The sequence below is a fragment of the Protopterus annectens genome, chromosome 14.part0 (assembly GCF_019279795.1).
Source record: "Protopterus annectens isolate FY-2018-M chromosome 14.part0, PAN1.0, whole genome shotgun sequence".
NCBI lineage: Eukaryota > Metazoa > Chordata > Ceratodontiformes > Protopteridae > Protopterus > Protopterus annectens.
In genome coordinates, this window is record NC_056748.1 from 1,086,377,916 (window position 1) to 1,086,399,577 (window position 21,662).

At 45.0% G+C, this 21,662-nt stretch overlaps 1 protein-coding gene across 1 annotated transcript in view; it reads left to right on the forward strand.

Annotated features, from left to right (window-relative positions):
• Positions 1-21,662, forward strand: part of GHITM (growth hormone inducible transmembrane protein) — a 716,610-nt gene that overhangs the window by 155,836 nt on the left and 539,112 nt on the right. The window contains exon 3 of the mRNA XM_044056881.1: positions 10,553-10,655. Within this exon, the coding sequence (XP_043912816.1) occupies positions 10,553-10,655 (103 nt within the window). The remainder of the gene's footprint in view (positions 1-10,552; positions 10,656-21,662) is intronic.

Here is a 21,662-nt window from a genome sequence, read left to right on the forward strand (position 1 = left end):
AGGAATTTCTTTGCTGGTCCAGGGCATGCACTCTAAACAAAGGGAAACCCTTCTGTCTGCCTCCTGCCACTCAGATTCTAACCACGGACGCCTCGGATTATGCTTGGGGAGCCCATTTTCAGGACAACTGTCTGCAGGGCCTTTGGACAAAGGATCAGAAGCACCTGCATATCAGTTTAAAGGAAATGTTAGCCGTTCAGAAAGCTCTAATGGCCTTCAGGAATCTTCTACAACCAGGACAACTACTAATAGACAGACAGACAACACCACAGTTATGTGGTACATAAACAAGCAAGGGGGATCTCATTCCTACCCCCTTTGCAGACTAGCCATGGATCTATGGAACACAGCTCTAGCTTGCAGTCTGGACCTTCAAGCTCAGTTTCTACCAGGGAAGCAAAACTTCCTGGCAGACAGTCTGAGCAGAAACCTTTCGGATCCACACGAGTGGATGCTGGACACCAAAATATTCAGGATGATAACAGCAGTCTGGGGTTGTCCTCACATAGACCTCTTTGCATCCCATCTCAATCATCAACTACAGAATTTTTGCACCAGGACTTTCCACAAAGAAGCTTGGAAAGTGGATGCCCAATCATTCAGTTGGAGGAGCCTCTCAGGATATGCCTTTCCGCCTCTTCCTCTTCTTCCACGGGTATTATTAAAGATAAAACAGGACAAGCCCAAGATGATAATCTTGCTGGCCCCAAATTGGCCTCGACAGGTTTTATTTTAGAGTTGGGTACCAAAACTATGTCTGGAGCCCCCTTGGGTTTTACCTCAGTCTCCGAACCTTCTGTCCCAACATCAGGGTCAGGTTCTACACACTCATGTCAGAACTCTCAGCCTGGCGGTCTGGTTAATCCAGGGCCTTTGATTTCTTCTTTCCTACCCAAGCAGGTTATGGATGTCATTTTAGAAGCCAGACATCCTAGCGCTAGAAAATCTTATGCAGGAAAATGGAAAAGATTTTGTTCCTGGATGAGGCTCAGGATTCTGATCCTCCTCTTCCGAACATTCCTTCAATTTTACTTTACTTGACAGATCTCTTACATAAGGGTCTCTCTTTCTCTTCCATTAAGATACATGCCTCTGCTAATTCTGCTCATTATAATACAGATCCTCCAATCTTTTCCCACCAGCTCATGAGACAGTTTCTCAGAGGAGCTAAGAATTTAAGACCTCCTAGATCTCCTCCCATTCCTGCTTGGGATCTCAACTATGTTTTGGAAAAACTAACCTTCCCTCCTTTTGAGCCTGCTGCCTCTTCTGACATCAAGTTTTTTATCTTGGAAGACAGCTATCCTGTTAGCCCTAACCTCTGCCAGGAGAGTTTCAGAGTTGCAAGCTCTTATGGCTGTGGAACCTTATATTATTTTTCATCAAGACAGGGTGTCTTTGAGGACTAATCCTACCTTCATGCCTAAGGTGGTTTCCAAAGTGGCTTTAAATCAAACTATCCACTTGCCAACTTTTTTCCCCACTCCTCAAAATAAAGGGGAAAGGATCTTACATTCCTTGGATGTACACAGACAACTACTTACCTGGACAGAACCAAGGACATCAGAAAATCAGAACAATTGTTTGTTTCTTATGCTTCAAGTTCCCAAGGTAAAGCCATTTCAAAACAGACCATTTCTAAATGGATTGCTCATGGAATCAGATTTTGTTATTCACACCATGGAAAGCAAATCCCAGGGAGTATACGGACTCATTCCACCAGAGCTGCTGCCACTTCTGTGGCCTTCCTCAGGGGAGTTCCTACCAAAGACATTTTGGAAGCTGCAACTTGGAGTTCAGTGCATACTTTTTCTAAGCACTACAATCTACCTCTCTACTCTAAGTCTAGGGCAGGCTTTGCCTCTGCGGTCTTGCAGGGCCTTTTAGCCGCTCCTTCTTCTTTATGACCACCTCCCTTTCTTTCAGCTTTGGGATTGTACCCTACAGTCATGACTGCAACAGTGAAACATGATGAACATAGTAAAGTTGTGTACACCTACCATAAATGTAGATGTTCGAGTGTCTTCATTGTTGCAGTCTGGGTTTCCCTCCCTCCTGTCCCCTCTTATTTTTACTTTTGTGTGGTTCCTTTTTTCACCATTCTTCTGAGGTGTATTTGCAAAGGATATGGGACCTTTCTCATTTTGGGACTCCTGACATCTGGGGTAAGAAAAACTGGAGAAGATGGCATCGGCTGTCAGCTTTGTACTCCTGGCGCTCTGACGTCAGGGAACATGGTTGAACAGCCGACGCCGGACCCGGACTTTGGGATTCTGGCCGACCGAGGACTGCCTGCCGGTAGGGGAGAACCCTACAGTCATGACTGCAACAGTGAAGACACTCGAACATCTACATTTATGGTAGGTGTACACAACTGTACTTTCTCCTTTACCATCCCTCAGTAAACCAGTGATGGATGTCATTTTAGAGGTAAGGAGACCTAGTACTAGAAAATCTTATGCTGAAAAATGGAAGAACACAGTAGTGCCCAATTTACCTCAGATTTTACAATACTTAACTGAGATGCTTCACAGGGGCCTGACTTTTTCCTCAATAAAAAAAATTAATGCGTCAGCCATTTCAGCTCGTTAAAACACAGAACCTCCCCTCTTCTCTGTTCCACTGCTCTAGCAGTTCCTCAGAGGGGCCACAAATTTAAGAACACCCAGGTGAGCTCCAACTCCAGCCTGGGACCTTAACTTTTGTATTGGAGAAACTCACCCTTTCTCCTTTTGAGCCAGCTGCTACTGCAGATTTAAAATTCCTTTCTTGGAAAACCGCTTTCCTTTTAGCCATCACTTCAGCAAGAAGGGTATCTGAATTACAGGCCCTTATGGCAGTGGAGCCTTTCATAATCTTTCATGCGGACAGAGTGTCCCTCCGGACCAGTCCCTCTTTCATGCCAATGGTGGTATCCAGTGTGGCCTTTTAATCAGTCAATTCATTTTGCCTACCTTCTTTCCTAATCCACAGAACAAAGGGGAATGGATACTGCACTCCTTAAATGTGCACAGACAACTTAGATTCTACTTGGACTGGTCTAAATCTCAAAGGAAATCTGAACTGCTGGTGGCATTTGCTGCAGGGACAGAGGGGAAGGCTATTTCAAAGCGAATCCTCTCCAAATGGATAGGCCATTGCATTCATTTCTGCTATAAGCACCATGGAAAACATATCCCACAGGGGATCAGATCCCACTCAACCAGGGCTGCATCTACCTCTACAGCCTTTCTCAGAGGCGTACCTACCAGGGACATCCTAGAAGCTGCTACCTGGAGTTCTGTACATACTTTCACCAAGCATTACCATTTGCAAATTTTCTCTAAATCCAGAGCTGGCTTTGCCACTGCAGTTTTGCAGGGCCTTATAGCTGGTCCTAATGCTATCTAAATTCCTCCTCCCATCCTTAGCTTTGGGAATCTACCCAAATGTAATGACTGCAACAGTGAAACATGAAGAACATAGTATAGTTGTGTACACTTACCATAAATGTAGATGTTCAGGTGTATTCACTGTTGCAGTTTTGGTTACCCTCCCTCCAGCCCCCTGACTTAGTTTGGCTATACCTCTTCTCTCCTTTTTAATGCTTAAAAGCTTTTTGGTGTATTTGCTTTTTTGTTTGAGGTATAACCTTGTATGTTTATAGATTTAATTGCTTCCCATTAGGGGGGGCACCTGACATCTGGGGCAAGAAAAACTGATGTAATGACATCGGCTGCATGTTTTATACCCTTGACGACCTGACGTCAGAGGAAGAGACAGCAACCGACGTAGGACCCAAGACTTTGTTAATCAGGCCAACCTGAGGGCTACTGCAAGCAGATAACCCAAATGTAATGACTGCAACAGTGAATACACTAATGGCTACATTTATGATGTGTACACAAATGTACTTTCCCATGAATTACCACATCCAGTGGTAGTCCACTGAAAACAGAAAGCATTGTAAGAGATCTGGGAACACAAGTTGACAGCAACTTCTTTTTTGACCACCATATTGCCACTGTGGTCAGAAAGTCCTATGTGGCACATCTCATTACTAAGGGTTTTGCATCCAGGAAGAAAGAGGTCATAATCTCCCCCTACTCTTCCCTTATTAGGCCAGTTATCAAGTGCAATGTTCTATTTGGCATGCACCTCACTAGACACCTGCAACAACTGGAGAGGCTGCAAAAGTACCTCACAAAGAGGATCCTAGGCCTAAAACACTTGTCCTATACCTACAGACTCAAAAAAACAACTCCCAACTATTCTGTCTCATATCGCCTACTTAGAGGCGATCTCTGCTTGACTTACAAGGCTGTGTCTGACCCAGCTCTGTTAAAAATGTTAACATCCTAAAGAAATCCCAATCCCTCTGCAACACATGCTCGGAGACCTCAACCTCATTACCACAATCAACAGAACATGCTGGGTGGATAGTTTCATAACCCAGAGACTGCCCATGCTATGGAATAAACTTCCCATACATGTCAAATGGAGCACCTCACTGGCTATCTTCAAGAGAAATCATGATGAGTGGATGGGAAATGGAAAATTCACCCCGGGGATCACTTCAGTGGCTCTACTCGACAGAGGCACTGGGAACTAAGGTCGGGTGGCATGATGCCAGGGTATATGGGCTAGGCTTGTAAAGGCTCCAGGGCCATTAGCCTAATACACACCTATGAACCTATGAAATCTGTGGTCCAAATGGAAGAGATTTTCTCTGTGGTGCATTGTTCGTAACTAGGATCCACTTTCTGTGGAAGTTCCTTTTGTTGTCTTATTTCTGTGAATTTGCCCCATGGTGGGTTGGCATACTCTTCAGTTGAAGCTCACTTTTCAGCTATGTTTACTTGTCTGCCTTTGACCCCTCCTTTTGGCTTCTAGGTTTGAGGTAAATTTCTTAAAGGTGTCCCTCATATCATGCCTCCCATGAAGCATATTTTTGAGCCTGCAGCTTCAGCTGCCTTGCAGCTTTGTACCTGGAAGACTGTCCTTCTTATGTCCCTTACTTCAACTAGAAGAGTGTCTGTCTGAGCTTCAGGCCCTTATGGGTGTTCCTCCTTTTTAGCTTATAGAGACAGGGTTCTCTTCATACCAATTCTCCTTTTATGCCCAAGGGTTTTCATGAATAGCCTGTTAATCAGTCTATTAATTAATCTATATTTTTTTCTGTCCTGCAGTCCGCTAGTGAGATTTAGTCACACCTTAGATTTACATAGGCAGCTTAGATATTATAGGTTCATAGATTAGTACTTGGCTAACTGTCCTTGTGTGCCATTTTAAGCCTAGCCAGTTACCCCATATGAGAATCTAATCATGCACCTCTGTTAAGGTAAACACCATAACCATTTATACCAAACCTTTCACTTTTTCTGGATAAAACTAAGGCCATTTGTAGGTTTGAGCAACTCTTTGTTTCCTTTCATCCTAGATCTCTAGGTTTGGCAATTTTCAAAGCAACGATTTCTTTTTGTTACTCCTTTTTATGGGAAAAGCCTTTTTACTTCTGTTCAGGCTCATTCTACCATCTACCAGGCTGTGGCTTTTCTAGTGCCTTTTTTCAAGTGATAGAATACCAGTTCTGTCTTTGCGGTTGATAGTTTGACTTCTGTCCATACTTTTACTAAACATTACAAGCTAGATGTGGTTTCCAGGGCTAGAGCTCGATTAGCCAGGCTATCCTGCATGGCTTTCTTGAGGGCTGTGCTTGGGCTTTCTCCTCATAAATTTCCTCTTTTGTACTCTCCCTTTAGTAAGATGTATACTGCAACAGTGATATGGAAGGACATGGTGCAGTTGTGTAAAATCTTATAACAGTAAGATGTCCTTCCCTTCACTGTTGATTATTCACACCCTTTCTCCTCCCCTTTCTCTGTCTCCACTCCTTTTCCTTTTTTCTTTCTGGATGTGCATGTTCCTCCTCTCTCTTTCTTTGGACTCTTGATCCTCCTGGGGCTTTTCAGTTCTGAGGTAGGTACGTCACCTTTATGAGAGGGGAGCAGCATGCGTGTGGTGCATGACATCCTTGGGAAAAAAAAAAAAAAAAAAGTAATGCTTTGGTGTACTGGCTGGGCAGGAATCCCTTTTAGAAAGAAGTACTGCAGCACTCAAGAGAAGGCAATCTACTGTTTATGGTAAGATTTTACACAACTGTAGTTTCCCACTTCTTGATGCTTGTTTCATTAGGAAACAGGCTCTTGATATGACCACCCATGCTTCAAACCCCCCTGAAAAGAGCAGCCCATTGGTGGCGTACTTCTCTTTCTTGCTGCCTTAACCAGTAGTGTGAGTTGTAGGAATGGCATTGATTAATTGCTTCTGTGAAAATCGGTGCAGTTGTGAGGCTCTACTTTCTTGCTTTCAGTATTCATATCACCTGGGGCTTGGGGGCAAGCCATTTAGCACTGCAAGGAGACCGCACAATTTTGTTCTGGTATAGGGATGAAAGAAAGGTGCATATGGAAAAGCTGTTAACAGACAATGAGTCAGAATATGCATCATTGTAATATATAGTGCTTCTGTGCATGGTCTGCACACATGTACCTACTGGGATCTTTCTTGGAACGTCATTACAGAAAATTTAAGCTATGTATTTACTTAAAGTTGTGTAACCTGAAGACATTAGCAAATTGTGAAAGTCACTCAGAAGGCTGAAGATGGGCAGCAGGAAGGCGGATTGCATACCTTGCCACCAAGCCTGATAATTAGTGGGGACAGTTATGTTAAGTAGATGACTTTGGGTATGGATTACTCCTTGGAGAGGTCACCAGTTTCATTTAGAAGTTCTGCCATAGAGGACTAGCCATGTTGGTTCATGCCAGAGGTTTCTGACTTTTTTTTACTGTGAATTAATTGCACACCAGTGAGGTAAATGGAAGAAAACATTGTCCGAATGTTTCATATCTAGTATTGTATTATGTTAACTACAACACAAATATACACAGATGTTTGTTAATGCACAGAAGTCTAAAACTTCATAAAAGAAACACAGATAATGGTGAAAAAAGTTTGTGTCTATTCTTACAATAAATAGACAGTAAATAACTTCCTGTATTGGCACCCAGAAAAAAAAAAAAAAAAAAAAAAAATGTATACAAGATGTATGCCTTCCCCCAAAGCTGTACAGTATTTAAAATGGTGACATTTTACAATACCGTGTAATATTTCTCTTTTGGGCAGGAATTAATGCCCACAACACAGGTGCTTCCAAGTAGCTTTCTCATCTCGATTCTGTTTAGCTATGAGGTTTAATCTGCAGCGATTCTTACTATAGTACGTTGCCCAGAACATGCAGTCCTTCACCATAAGAGGTCACGTCACTTGGAATTAAATGTAATGTAGTTTCCAGCCTAAAGGCTGGTATGCACTTTCCTTAAGGAGGAACAAAGCAAAATTAGGATGAAGCTCTGACAAGGGTGAGCACTCTTAACTTATCTTTTGTTCTTACTTTATAAACTGTAGTTCAGTCAAGCAATACTAACTTGAATCCTGTTTTCTTTTTAAAAAGGATGCAAAGTGATCTTTGAGACAGATTTTACAAGTAGGTATGATGGCAGTCTCTCTCAGGAATTTGGAAGCTGTTTTTTCCTGTACAACTGGTTTTGCCTCATTGTACTCTTCTATATGTGTAGTAAATATAAATGTGCATTTATGTGTATTATCTGATGTGTAAGAGGTTCTCTTAAGTGACCCACAAAAATTCTCTCTACCTAATACAGAATAAAGCCTGACTGTTTTAAAACGGCAGTTTTGTTTATGGCCTTTTTATTTCAGGTTGTGGCATCATTTTTAGAGACCATTTTGTGGTAACCACCACATGGCTACAAATTGCAGCCCACTACCTCGGTACAGAATGATTAGTTTTAGGCCCGGTAGATGGGTTGTGAGTTCGAGAAAGTAAGAGAGACTGCATTATGGTCTGACCTTAATCTCTACTTTACCATGAATGTAAATGGCTGCAAGGAAAGCACACAGCTATAGTTTTATATTCCCATTTTGCTGTTTACTTAGCCGTAGGAGTGAGGCACGGTCTGTGGCAAATATAATTTCACAGCCAGAAAGGTAGTAATTGCCATGTTGGAGGTAATGTCCATTTCACTGCCAGAATCCCCTTTCAGTAGTAAACATGTAGTCTGTCCTACAGATGGGATGCTGTCCTCCATTTTAAAGGATTGTGATCATTGTCCCTAAGCTAGCATCTGATCTATCAGAATGAAAAATTTGGACGTCACTGGTTAAGTTTTTGGAGTCAACTGGCTACCATCAAAAACATTTACCCCATTTTGCCTAAACAGCATGCTTTTATATAAGTAAAGGGAAGATGCCCCTTGATGTAAAGTGGACACTCGAGGCAGACTGACAATGTGTGTTATTTAACTTAAAGAATATTCTGTTCAACGTTTGCATAATCCTCTGTAGATTTCATTCTGAACATTCTCATAAGCTGAATAAACACATTACTTGCTTTTAGCGCCTCCTCCAAGTTTAAGGACATCTTCCCTTTAATGAAGCGCAAGCTGTATCTTGAGTTGTAAGCTGTTATGGCTGCTTAACCTTGTCATTTCCACAAATATAGGGTTTCTTAAGAACTAATCATTTATGCCTAAAGTGAAATCAGAGTTTACATTGAACCAAGTTGTTAGTCTCCCGGTCTTTCCAGAATACAAAAAAGAGGGGGTGCTCACACCTTGGATATCAGACTACTCTTCTACTGTACAAGCTCTTTCAGGAACTCTAATTCAGCTAGTTTTTGGTGAAGGTAAGAGAAGAGTATAACCTGTGTCAAAACAGACAAGTGGTTGTCTATGCAATTACCTTTTGTTCTACCCACCTTAATAAAACCCTTCCAGCCAGGGTTGAGGCTCATCCTATCCAAAAAGGGCATTGGCTTCATCGGAGACCTTTTGAAAAGGGTTGGATTCTAGAAGCAGCAACTTGTTTGAGCGTAAAGTACTGTAAACTAAACTTGATTCTGCCTCCAGATCTAGGACAGGATTTAGCAACACCATTCTCCATGTGCTCCTGGGTCCCACATCCTTCCTGCTCGGTCAGTCTAAGCTGTGTTAATCTACCATATAGCTAAGGATACTGCAGCAGTGATCATAATGAGCACAGTACACTTGTGTAGGTGAGCTTGTAATAACATGTTAGAATGATCACTGCTGCAGTAGCTGCTCCATCACTTTTGTATGTTATTGTTCTCAGGGTGTAAACCCCTGTCTTTATTTTCCTCGAGTTGTCCTTGTCTGGGCTTTAGCCTCCCTGGCTCTCTGGTTTGAAAGCTCAAGGGGTGGCCACCCAGATCTAATGGTTTGGGCTCATAGGATGTGTCCTGACAATGGCTGGCTGTTTATAGCCTCTTCAGGAAGTAATCCATTTAGCTAAAGTTACTGTAGGAGTGATCATTCAAACATATACTGTTCATTGTAAGCTTACTTGTACAACAGTGCTGCTTTTCAAAGGACAAAACTCCCTAGTAAAGACAACCGACACTGTCTTTCATCTGCAAGACTAGGACCAAAGTCTTCAGAGTGAAACTCCAGATGCTTGCCTGCCTACTTGTATCACCTTGGCTTACTAATAAGTGGTCAAGGCTTGGAAGACCTACCACCCAAAACGCAGAGGGACAGTGCTGAAAGTCAGGATAGTGACTACACACTATGTTGACCACAACCTCTAATCCTGAAAACACCCTGCTGTTCAGGATCCAGGAGCAAGTGCTAACATGTGTCCAGAAGGGGGCAATCTTGTGCTTCAGTATTGCTGGTGTTTGGTATCCTGGCCTTAAGCTTCCAAGCCTCGACCACATAACTGTCAACCTCTCACCTCATATATTCCCTGTATAACAAACACCTCTGTGCTAAACCAAAGACACATTCCATAAGATCAGTATTCACTTCCATGGCCTATTTGAGTAATTCTATAGATATTTAAAGCAACTTAGACAACAGTGTGTACTTTTGACAAACTTTATAAACTGATGTCATCTTGAGATTCAGGGCCTCCCTTGGATTGGTTATCCTCTGGGAGTATGCTGTCATGATGCCATCCAGGAAGAAAGTAGATCTGCTCCAACATTCTGTACAAAATGAGAGGACAGTATAGGATGTAAATGTACTTAGAATAATGATGGACCCTTATTGTCAGTGTCTCATCTACCTCTGCAACTTTTCCTGAAGATGAAGACCTGGTAGACTTAAACCTGAATCCTTTTTCCATATTCTCCATACCTCCTCAGTATCATAGAGTCTGCCCAATCAGATACCCATCTGAGCAGCCCTAAGGATGCACTGCACTAAGGGATAGGGGTGAAACTTTAGCAGTAGAGAAGCATCAATGTGGAAAACTGCTGGCTGAGAATCCACCATGATGGAATATAAACCCAACAGTGAAGATGAACTGAAAAGGTCAGTAAGAATCCATCATTTTGGTAAGTAACTATTGTTTATGCAGCATTTTAAATAACATTCTGCCAGAATTTTTGGAGATTTACAAAACTGATTTTGTACCTAATCAAAGTTGCAGATCTTGCACTTTTTATTTGCTTGTTTATTTTGCTTTTTAGGGATATGCCTCCAAAGTAAGGTTTGGGTTACGACGTGCAAAATCTGCTCGTGAAGAAATGAAAGAAGCAGCATTTAAACCGGCTATGGAAACTGCAGCTAAAAGTAAGCTTTGTTCCAAGATCATTGTTACAGTAGTATAAATACCACCCTGGGTCTCCCTCGAAAAGAGGTTACAGGCCTAGACTAAACTGGTCAACAAAGGATAAATCATTAAAAATGACCATATTTCCAGAGTTAAACTGTTTTTATTTAAAAATCAGTTTAAGCTGTTGATCTACTTGGCTCCTAGAAAAAGTATCTGATCTAGAATATTTTATGGAGTTGTTTTTTTTTTTTTAGGTTTAGAGAGAGGGAGATTCCTTATAACCACTTTGTGTTAACAAAAAAAAAAAAAAAAAAAGACTGGTATTGTGCAAAATAAACAAGGGTGGGCTGAAGGGGATAGTGAAAAATCAGTTTCTACATTAATACTTCTGCTTATTTGTGAGGGAAGAGGGAGAATGTAAAATCTAATGTTAAGTTGTCAGTCTCGCCTTCATTCTTGCTGGATGGGTTCGGAGCCGACTCTGCTTATACCAAAGCTCGAGGGCTATTTTTTACCGGCTCAAGGTAACCCTGTATCCCACAATGCTAGGCGCTAACTACCCAGATCTCGTTTGCCGCTTAGCTGCGAGGTTGCGTTTTTGCCAGCTTGTTGGTAAGAATATTTTCAGAAAGAGTTTTCTGGTAAGGTTTTTCCCCTTTTTATTTTCAGGTTAGACTAATTTTACATCCCTTCAACCCTTTAGTATAACCCACCTTATATAGTCCCCTTTGGGGTCTATTTTGCTATCCCCTTCGGTCCTAACCGCTACCCTTTATTTTTTCAGGCCTTCGGGCCAAGTTGTACTCTAGTTAGTTTTTGAGTTAATCTGTCAGTTTATTTTTAATCTCAGTCTTTGTTGTGTGTGGAGTGATTGGACTAAGTTTTTTCCTTAAGACTTTTGTGTGTGTGTGTGTGTGTGTTGTGGGTTGTTCTTTTCCACAATATGTCTAAGGAGTCCAAGGTCTCGGGCTTCAAGAAGTGTGACTCGTGCTGTCAGAAAATGTCTCTGACAGACGGTCACACTTCTTGTGTTTATTGCCTGGGTCCTCTGCACCTGCAGGACTCTTGTTCTGTCTGCCATACATTCAGTCATAGTCCTGCAGGAACGCAGAAACAAATTGATTTTAAGGGGCTTGTTGAAGCCCGAAGGTTCCCTGGCCAAGTCCGATTTGGCTAAACCTTCGAAGCCCACTAAATCGTTGGCTCCGAATACAGAGCCTCCGACCAGTGGCGCTTCTTCAGCTTCTGCATTAGCTCCGGCTGGAGCCGAGGCTTCAAAGACTGTCGGTTCCGATAGTTGTGTCGGAGCCGTCTTCGAGTTGTAAGCGCTCCAGGTCTCCTCCTCTGGAGTTGGTTCATTCGACTCCGAGATCCCCTTTGTTTTTGGAGCGCAGCCATCGGTCCCATTCCTCTCGGTCTTCCAGGCTTTTGGATCATGACCTCGAGAGGGTAGTAAGCAGACTCCTTAAGTCACAGGCACTGGCCCAGATGCTTCATAGCCCTTTTCAACAGATAGCGGCTATCCCCGATGTTCATAGTGTTTCACTGTTGCAGTCATGACTGTAGGGTTCTCCCCTGCCGGCAGGCAGCCCTCGGTCGGCCAGAATCCCAAAGTCTGGGTCCGGCGTCGGCTGTTCAAACATGCTCCCTGATGTCAGAGCGCCAGGAGTACAAAGCTGACAGCCGACGCCATCTTCTCCAGTCTTTCTTGCCGTGCGGTGATAGCAGTTCGCAAGTGCCGGTCGGCTAACTCCTGATGAATTTTTCTGGTATACTTCGGTCCGAAGATTTTCTTCTCCACTCAAAGCTAAGTACCCTGTTGGGGAAACTTTTTTCTTGCTCCACTCCGATGTCAGAAAAAGTTAATAATTGTATTTCATGTGGGAAGCAAATACCTCATAAGGATTTTCATTCTTACTGTATTCCTTGCTTGGGCCCTGACCACGACGTAGCTAGTTGTCGGTTTTGTGCTAGATTCAATCAACGTACAATTAAGAGAAGGTACGATTTTGCTTTTCATTACTTCGGTAGGCGCTTTAACTACAAAATGTCGTCGGATACGGTCCCGGCTACCGGAGTTCACAAACATCGCAAGGATAAAGACAGGCCTTCGAGGTCCAAATCTGATGATAGCGCACAAGTGGAGCCAGCTTCAGATTCGGCCGTCGTCAGTGAGGCGCTTTTGCAGCCCCATATCGTCGGCCATTTCAGAACCGACGGCCGAAACGGACTCTCATGAGGAGCCAACCAGGCCTTTAAATATTTCTGTTGCAGGACCTTCGGACAATGCTCCTTCGGATGGGTCCGGAGCCGCTGTGCAGGTACCGGCTTCCGAAGGGGTTTTCAGGCCTACTCAGCTACTAATAAAGGCAAAGACAAAGGCAAAGACTCCTTCAAAATCAAAGACTTCAACATAGGCCTCTTCTGAACCAGCTCCCAAGTCACAGAAACAGTTACTCAAGATCGCGGAGGATTTACTTACTATGATTAGGGGTTCTCATCCCCCTCCAGACAAAAGGCCAAGGCAGGATGTTTCTTATGATTCCTCTGATCAGGCTTCTGTTTCCTCGGTTTCTTCTTCTGATCAGGAATATTCTTTCCCTCCTTATGAGGATTCTTATGCTGAAGAATCTATTCCTTCAGCTTCTCCCCTGAGGATTTCTCATTTGGGGAAACTTTGCATGAAATGAGGGAACATTTCCACTGGGAAGGACAGGAGTATTCGGAATCCAAGAAAAGACTGAGGGAATTTCTTCTTCTTCCCCAACATAGACCCCTGGCTATTCCTCCTGCTTTGGATATTGTGGATGATGCTTTTTCAGAGGCTAACTTAACCCCTGACTCTTCCTCCTGCTCCTGTTAAGCCTGATAGATATTACAGGGTTCCTGATTCCCACCAGGTTTTATACAAGAACCCTTCTGCTGACCCTGAAACCATTTCTCAGGGTCCTAAGGGAGTTGAGGCCGCTTCTGCCAAAAACCCCATTCCCACTGAAAAGGATTCTAGATCTTTGGAAAGATGGGGCAAAAAAGTGTACACTTATGTTACTTTGTCCATTAGGGCTTTAAACTGTCAGTTTCATATGCTGAAATACCAGCAATTTCTCTTGTCTCTTTTAAAACAAAAGCTTACTTCCATTTCTGCCTGTGCAGATAAGGAATTACATGACTTATTGCATGCCACTGAACAGGTTGGGAAGCATGGTTTACACTGTGGATTTGATGCCTTGGAGGCTTCTTGTAGGGCTGCGGCCTCTGGCACAGTCATTAGAAGGCATGCATGGCTAAAGGAACAAAATTTACCTGAACAAGTAAAGGCTAAATTATTGGATGCTTCTGTTCAGCATAATGTTTTGTTTGGATCAAAAGCTGACGAGGTGATTAAAAAGATGGAGGATAAGGCGAAATCCATGCAAACAGTTAAAGATTTCTTACAAGTACAGCCACCTAGATTTAGCAGGAATTGGCCTTCAAAAAATTGGTCCTTTCCCACTTCAGACAGGCCTCAGAGGGGTAGATATAGATGCTCCAGAGGGAGGCCTCAAACACAAGCTGCTTATAGACCAAGACAGTGGACTGCTTCCACCCCTAGGGGAGGAGAGGACATGTCACAATCTCAAAGGAAACAAACTCAATGACTCCCTCTGTTGGGCTACAGGAACATCTTGCCTGGAAGCCCCTCTCAGAGGAAAACTCTCTCTTTTTTATCAAAATTGGACTCAAATAACCCAAGACAAATGGGTTTTGGATGTGGTTTTAAGAGGTTACAAATTCCATTTTCATACCTTGCCAAGGCCAAGCGGATGGCCAGACCTTCCAAACCATCAATGGACGGAGGCCTTAAACCAGGTGGAAGCTGTTTTGGCTATGAATGCCATAGAACTGGTTCCTCTTTCAGAGATGGGAAAAGGTTTTTATTCAAGGCTTTTTCTAGTCCCAAGGAAGCAAAACTCATGGAGACCCATTCTGGATCTGTCTGTCTTGAACACCTTTCTAGAGATTCCAAAATTCAAGATGCTTACTCTACAGCAGCTACTTCCAATGCTGTCCAAAGATGCATGGATGGTAACTTTGGATTTAAAGGAGGCATATTTACACATTCCCATCAGGCAGGATCGCAGAAAATACCTCAGGTTCAAGGCCGGATCGAGGCACTTTCAATTCTCTGCGCTGCCCTTTGTATTGTCTACTGCGCCCAGGGTCTTCACCAAATGCCTGGCTCCAGTAGTAGCTTACTGCCGACTCAAGGGAATTCAAATTTACCCTTATCTGGACGATTGTCTAATTCAGGCAGACAGCAGGGTTGTCTTACTCCGGCATCTAGAATTTGTACAGAACCTCCTCCAAGTTCCTGGGATTCTCTGTAAACATAAAGTCAAATTTGACACCATCACAACAGATAACTTTTCTGGGTGCACTTCTAAACACCACAACCCAGATGGCATTTCTGACATCCGAAAAGCAGTTACAGCTGGCTTCAACTTTCAGAACCTTGGCAACTTTAACTCTATCTGCAAGGAAATTCCTGCAGGCTTTGGGTTACATGGCCTCCTGCATCCTTCTCGTACCATATGCAAGACTACACATGAGGAAAATACAGTGGTACCTAAAAAGTGTATGGTCTCAGCATTGCCACAGTTTAGACCTACTGATCTCTGTCCTTCCTTGCCTTCAAAAGGAATTTCTTTGGTGGTCCAGGGCATGTGCTCTAAACAAAGGGAAGCCCTTCCGTAGATTCTAACCACGGACGCCTCTGATTATGCTTGGGGAGCCTATTTTCAGGGCAATTGTTTGCAGGGCCTTTGGACAAAGGATCAGAAGCACCTGCATATCAATTTAAAGGAAATGTTAGCCGTTCAGAAAGCTCTATTGGTCTTCAGGAATCTTTTACAACCAGGACAACTGCTAATACGGACAGACAACACCACAGTTATGTGGTACATAAACAACCAAGGGGGATCTCATTCCTACCCCCTTTGCAGACTAGCCATGGATCTATGGAACAAAGCTCTAGCTTGCAATCTGGATCTTCAAGCTCAGTTTCTACCAGGGAAACAAAACTTCCTGGCAGACAGTCTGAGCAGAAACCTTTCGGATCCACACGAGTGGATGCTGGACACCAAAATATTCAGGATGATAACAGCATTCTGGGGATGTCTTCACATAGACCTCTTTGCATCCCATCTCAATCAACTACAGACTTTTTGCACCAGGACTTTTCCACAAAGAAGCTTGGAAAGTGGACGCCCTGTCATTTAGTTGGAGGAACCTCTCGGGATATGCCTTTCCGCCTCTTCCTCTTCTTCCACGGGTTTTATTGAAGATAAAACAGGACAAGCCCAAGATGATAATCTTGCTGGCTCCAAATTGGCCTCGGCAGTTTTGGTATCCAACTCTAAAAAACCTATGCCTGGAGCCCCCTTGGGTTTTACCTCAGTCTCCGAACCTTCTGTCTCAGCATCAGGGTCAGGTTCTACACTCTCATGTCAGAACTCTCAGCCTGGCGGCCTGGTTAATCCAGGGCCTTTGATTTCTTCTTTACTGCCCAAGCAGGTTATGGATGTCATTTTAGAAGCCAGACTTCCTAGCACTAGAAAATCTTATGCAGGAAAATGGAAAAGATTTTGTTCCTGGATGCAGGCTCGGGATTCTGATCCTCTTCTTCCTAACATTACTTTAATTTTACTTTACTTGACAGATCTCTTACATAAGGGTCTCTCTTTCTCTTCCATTAAGATCCATGCCTCTGCTATTTCTGCTCATTATAATACAGACCCTCCCATCTTTTCCCACCAGCTCATGAGACGGTTTCTCAGAGGAGCTAAGAACTTAAGACCTCCTAGATCTCCTCCTATTCCTGCTTGGGATCTCAACTATGTTTTGGAAAAACTAACCTTGCCTCCTGCCTCTTCTGACATCCAAGTTTTTATCTTGGAAGACAGCTATCCTGTTAGCCTTTACCTCTGCCAGGAGAGTTTGAGTTACAAGCTCTTATGGCTGTGGAACCTTATATTATTTTTCATCAAGACAGGGTATCTTTGAGGACTAATCCATCCTTCATGCCTAAGGTGGTTTCCAGAGTGGCTTTAAATCAAACTATACACTTGCCAACCTTTTTCCCCACTCCTCAAAATAAAGGGGAAAGGATCTTACATTCCTTGGATGTACACAGACAGCTACGTTTTTACCTGAACAGAACCAAGGACATCAGAAAATCAGAACAATTGTTTGTTTCTTATGCTTCAAGTTCCCAAGGTAAAGCCATTTCAAAACGGACCATTTCTAAATGGATTGCTCATGGAATCAGATTTTGTTATTCTCACCATGGAAAGCAATTCGCAGGGAGTATACGGACTCATTCCACCAGAGCTGCTGCCACTTCTGCGGCCTTCCTCAGGGGAGTTCCTACCAAGGACATTTTGGAAGCTGCAATTTGGAGTTCAGTGCATACATTTTCTAAGCACTGCAATCTACCTCCCTACTCTAAGTCTAGGGCAGGCTTTGCCTCTGCAGTCTTGCAGGGCCTTTTAGCCGCCCCTTCCTCTTTATGACCACCTCCCTTTCTTTCAGCTTTGGGATTCTACCCTACAGTCATGACTGCAACAGTGAAACACGATGAACATAGTACAGTTGTGTACACCTACCATAAATGTAGATGTTAGAGTGTCTTCACTGTTGCAGTCTGGGTTTCCCTCCCTCCTGTCCCCTCTTATTTTTACTTTTGTGTATTTCCTTTTTTCACCATTCTTCTGAGGTGTATATTTGCAAAGGTTATGGGACCTTTTTCATTTTGGGACTCCTGACATCTGGGGCAAGAAAAACTGGAGAAGATGGCGTCGGCTGTCAGCTTTGTACTCCTGGCGCTCTGACGTCAGGGAGCATGGTTGAACAGCTGACGCTGGGCCCAGACTTTGGGATTCTGGCCGAACGAGGGCTGCCTGCCGGCAGGGGAGAACCCTACAGTCATGACTGCAACAGTGAAGACACTCTACACCTACCATAAATGTAGATGTTACACAACTGTACTTTCCATCGTCAATTCCTCCTCCAACTCTTCCTTTGAGTTCGGAGCCGGAGTTTGTGGGAGCCGGTACCGTCGACACGTCTGAGCCAATACCACCCATTTCGGCTCCGTCGTCTGCTCCGATTTCTTCTATGGTGCCATCCTTGAAGGGATCCGGGCACCGTGACTCCCTCGTCGGCTCCGAGGGGGCGAGTGGCATCGGACCCTTGTCCGACCCCGTTCTCCCTCTCGGGGCCTCTACTCGGGTGAGTTCGGCCCTGACATCGGCCTCGGAGCCATCCCTCTCAGTGCCGGGAGGGGTCCTTATCTCTTCGGAGCGGGGACCTTCTTCCCTGCCTGATAGGGGTGCTTTCGAGGTCATGAGGAGTGTGCTGGCCCCTGTGCCTGCTCCTCGGTCGGCTCCCTCAGCTCCTCCCCCTGTAGTGCCTGCTACGGTCTCTTCCCATTCTCTTGACCCGGACCGCAGAGATCCTACGCCTCGGGTGCCCCCTTTGGGAGCATCCACCTCTTCTGAGGCCTCCCCTGATCCGTCAGGGGAGCCCCCTCGGAAGAGAAAATGTAAGAGGAAGCATGTGGACTCCCCTGAGTCAGTCACATCGGATACCGACTTGGATGAGTCGGAAGGGTCCCCACGGTCCCCCTCTGAGGATGTCTCCTTTTCTGACATCCTTGAAATCCTCATGCAGAGGGAGAACTGGTCTACCCTCAATCCTTCCGAGGACGAGTCTGTTTACCTAGAGGCGTTTGGTTCTCGCCCTTCCACCTCCTGGGGGTGTCCGCCCTTTGACCCCCTTATGGAAGTGGTGGCCAGGAAGGTATGGACGGCCCCTGACTCTATGGAACCTACCCCGCGGAGGCCTTCAAAATTTATCTCAGCCCCTTCTGATAAACAGTTTTTAACCAAGGGTGTCCCTGTTGATGCCATGGTGGTGGCAGCAGCCACTAAGAAGGAACTTGGCTGATCTTCAGTACCTATCCATCCTCCTAATAAGGAATCTAGGACCATGGATAGGTATGGCAAGCGGATGTTTTCTTCAGCGACCTTTACCATGTGGTCGCTGAATTACTTATGTCATTTCACCCACCTTCAAAGAGATTTGCTCAAAGAAATGGGTGATACTTTACAGGATCCAACAGCTGCGGGGTCTCGGGACAAAATCAACTCCCAGCTGGGAACCCTAAACTTGATTGTTAACTCTTCCATGCGGCTTATTTCTTATGCGGCCTATGGGGTGAGTAGGGCTGCAGGCACAGGCGTGGATTTAAGACGTCATGCCTGGATGCGGCTTTGTAATTTTGCTGACCCCTTCAAGGCGTCTTTCACCAACTCTCCCTTTGATGGTTCGGCGTTGTTTGGACCTCAGGTGAAGGATACTTTGACTGGATGCGAACAAGATGGCAAGACTCTCTCTGCCGTGGGAGTCAGTTTTTCCACCCCGTCTAGGCCATACCCTAAAGGTCAGAAGAGTGGAAAAATGTGGTTCAGCAAACCACAGGGAGTCGCGCCGGACGCACAAGGCGAGTTCCCCTCTAGAGGCAGGGGGGGAACAATAACAGACGCCACCCTAGGGGCAGAGGGGGTCCGCAGAATCAGGGTAGCAGAGAAGCTGTCTCTGGCCAGCCCTTCCAGCATCCCTGAGAGGCTGCCCGACTGTCCGCCTTCGGAGGCAGTTGGGGGAAGATTATCACTGTACCCAAAAGCCTGGCTGTCCCTCACCGAAGACAGATGGGTATGGTCGATCATATCAGGGGGTTACGAAATTCCTTTTGTCCACACCCCCAAACAGCCGAAAAGGCCCCTTCCAGATGTTCCACCCGGTCTAAGGGAACAAGCAGTATCAGAAATTTCAAAACTGCTAAGAAAAAGAGCCATCCAACCAGTCCCAGCAGACCAGCAAGGATCCGGAATCTACTCCAAGTTCTTTTTGGTACCAAAAAAGACGGGGGACTGGAGACCAATTTTGGATCTCAGCAGACTGAACAAGTCTGTTCAAAGAACAAAGTTCCGGTGGTCACGCTACAGTCCATTCTACCCTTCTTGGGCCAGGACCATTGGATGTGCTCTCTAGACCTTCAGGATGCGTACTACCACATCAAGATGCACAGGTGCTCCAGGAGGTTTCTCCGCTTCCGGCCGGGGGCCAGTCACTACCAATTCAGGGCCCTGCCCTTTGGTCTCACTACAGCCCCCCGAGTGTTCACCAAATGCATGGCAGTGGTTACGGCTCATCTGAGGCGTCAAGGATTCCAGGTGTTTCCATATCTGGACGACTGGCTCCTTACCGCCACCACCAGGCGTCAACTTATTCAGTCCAGAGATTACACCATTCAGATTTGTAAAGAACTAGGCATCTCCATAAACTTCGAAAAGTCTCCTTTGTCGCCTTGTCAATCTATTACCTTTTATAGGCACAATTTTAGACACAGTCGAACTATCCGCAAAACTAGCGGCACAAAGTCTCAGATATTCGCGAACATGTTCATATTCTTCTTCAGAACAACAAAATCCAGGCCAGGTTTGTACTGAAGACTTTATGGCTCATGGTGGCTGCCATCACGTTAATTCCCTTAGCTCGCTTCCACATGCGACTCCTTCAGTGGATGCTCTTCTCTCAGTGGTCCTTCCAGCAGCTCCCAATGTCACACAACATTTTAATAACCCAGTCGTGCAAGAAACGCCTATCTTGGTGGATGGTCACCCTTCAAGTGACTCTGGGCAGACCCTTTGTCCCCCCCCCCCCCGTTTACTACAGTGACAACGGATGCCTCCCTGATTGGGTGGGGGGGGCATTTTCAGGGCAGGATGGTCCAGGGCACCTGGCAACCTTTCGAGTGCCACCTGCACATAAATGTCCTGGAGATGAGAGCAGTACTTTTAGCGTTGCAAGCCCTTCAGGACTCTCTTCCCACCGGGACAATTGCAGTTCAGACGGACAATGTCGGTAGTGTGGTACATCAACAAGCAGGGCGGAACCAGGTCCTATCCCTTATGTCGAGAAGCACTCAGACTTTGGCAGTGGGCGATCTCCTCTCAGCAGTTTCTGATAGCAACACATATCCCCGGGAGGTCAAACGTCATAGCGGACAGGCTGAGCAGAGCCATTTTCATGCCGCACGAGTGGTCTCTCAAGCAGTCAGTAGTGGAGAAAATTTTCGGGAAATGGGGACAACCTTGCTGCGATCTTTTTGCAACACCCCAAAACAGCACGTGCCACGAATTTTTCACTCTTCCCGGCCACCCCCCCAGAGACTCTAGTCCACGATTGGCCCCGGGGTCTTCTGTACGCCTTTCCCCCTTTTCCATTAATTTCTCAGTTGATTCAGAAAGCCACCGCCTTGAGATCCACAATGATCCTCATTGCTCCGTACTGGCCTCGACAAATCTGGTTTCCGTTCCTGCATCGGGACCCAGTTCCAGATCTTTTGACCCATCAGTCGGGCAAGCTGCACCAATCCCTCCCCTCTCTCAACCTCACAGCTTGGTTGCTCCACTTCCAACCCTAGCCAGGCTTCCCTTTATCTCCCATTCGGTAAGTGACATCCTTTTAGCTTCTCACAAATCTTCTACCAGGAAGATTTATGCCAGCAAATGGAAGCGTTTTTCCTTCTGGGCAAAATCTAGGAACATAGACCCATTCGTAGCTCCTATCCAATCGGTCTTGGATTTTTTGGCCGAACTTTTTCAATCGGGATCTTCTTCGTCCACTATCAGAGTCCAGTTAGCGGCCATATCAAATTTTCATGTTGGCCTGTCCGACTCCTCTATGATGTCGCATAAACTTTGTAAAGCCTTCCTTAAAGGTATCTTTTTACTTAAGCCCCCGGTCAGACATCCTCTGCCGCAGTGGGATTTGAATCTAGTTTTAACCTCTTTGATTCTCCCTCCCTTTGAACCTGCGGCTTCCTGCTCTTTAAAGTTACTTTCATGGAAAACTTTGTTTCTAGTGGCCATAACCTCTACGAGGAGAGTCTCAGAACTTCACGCCCTTTGTGTTCGTCC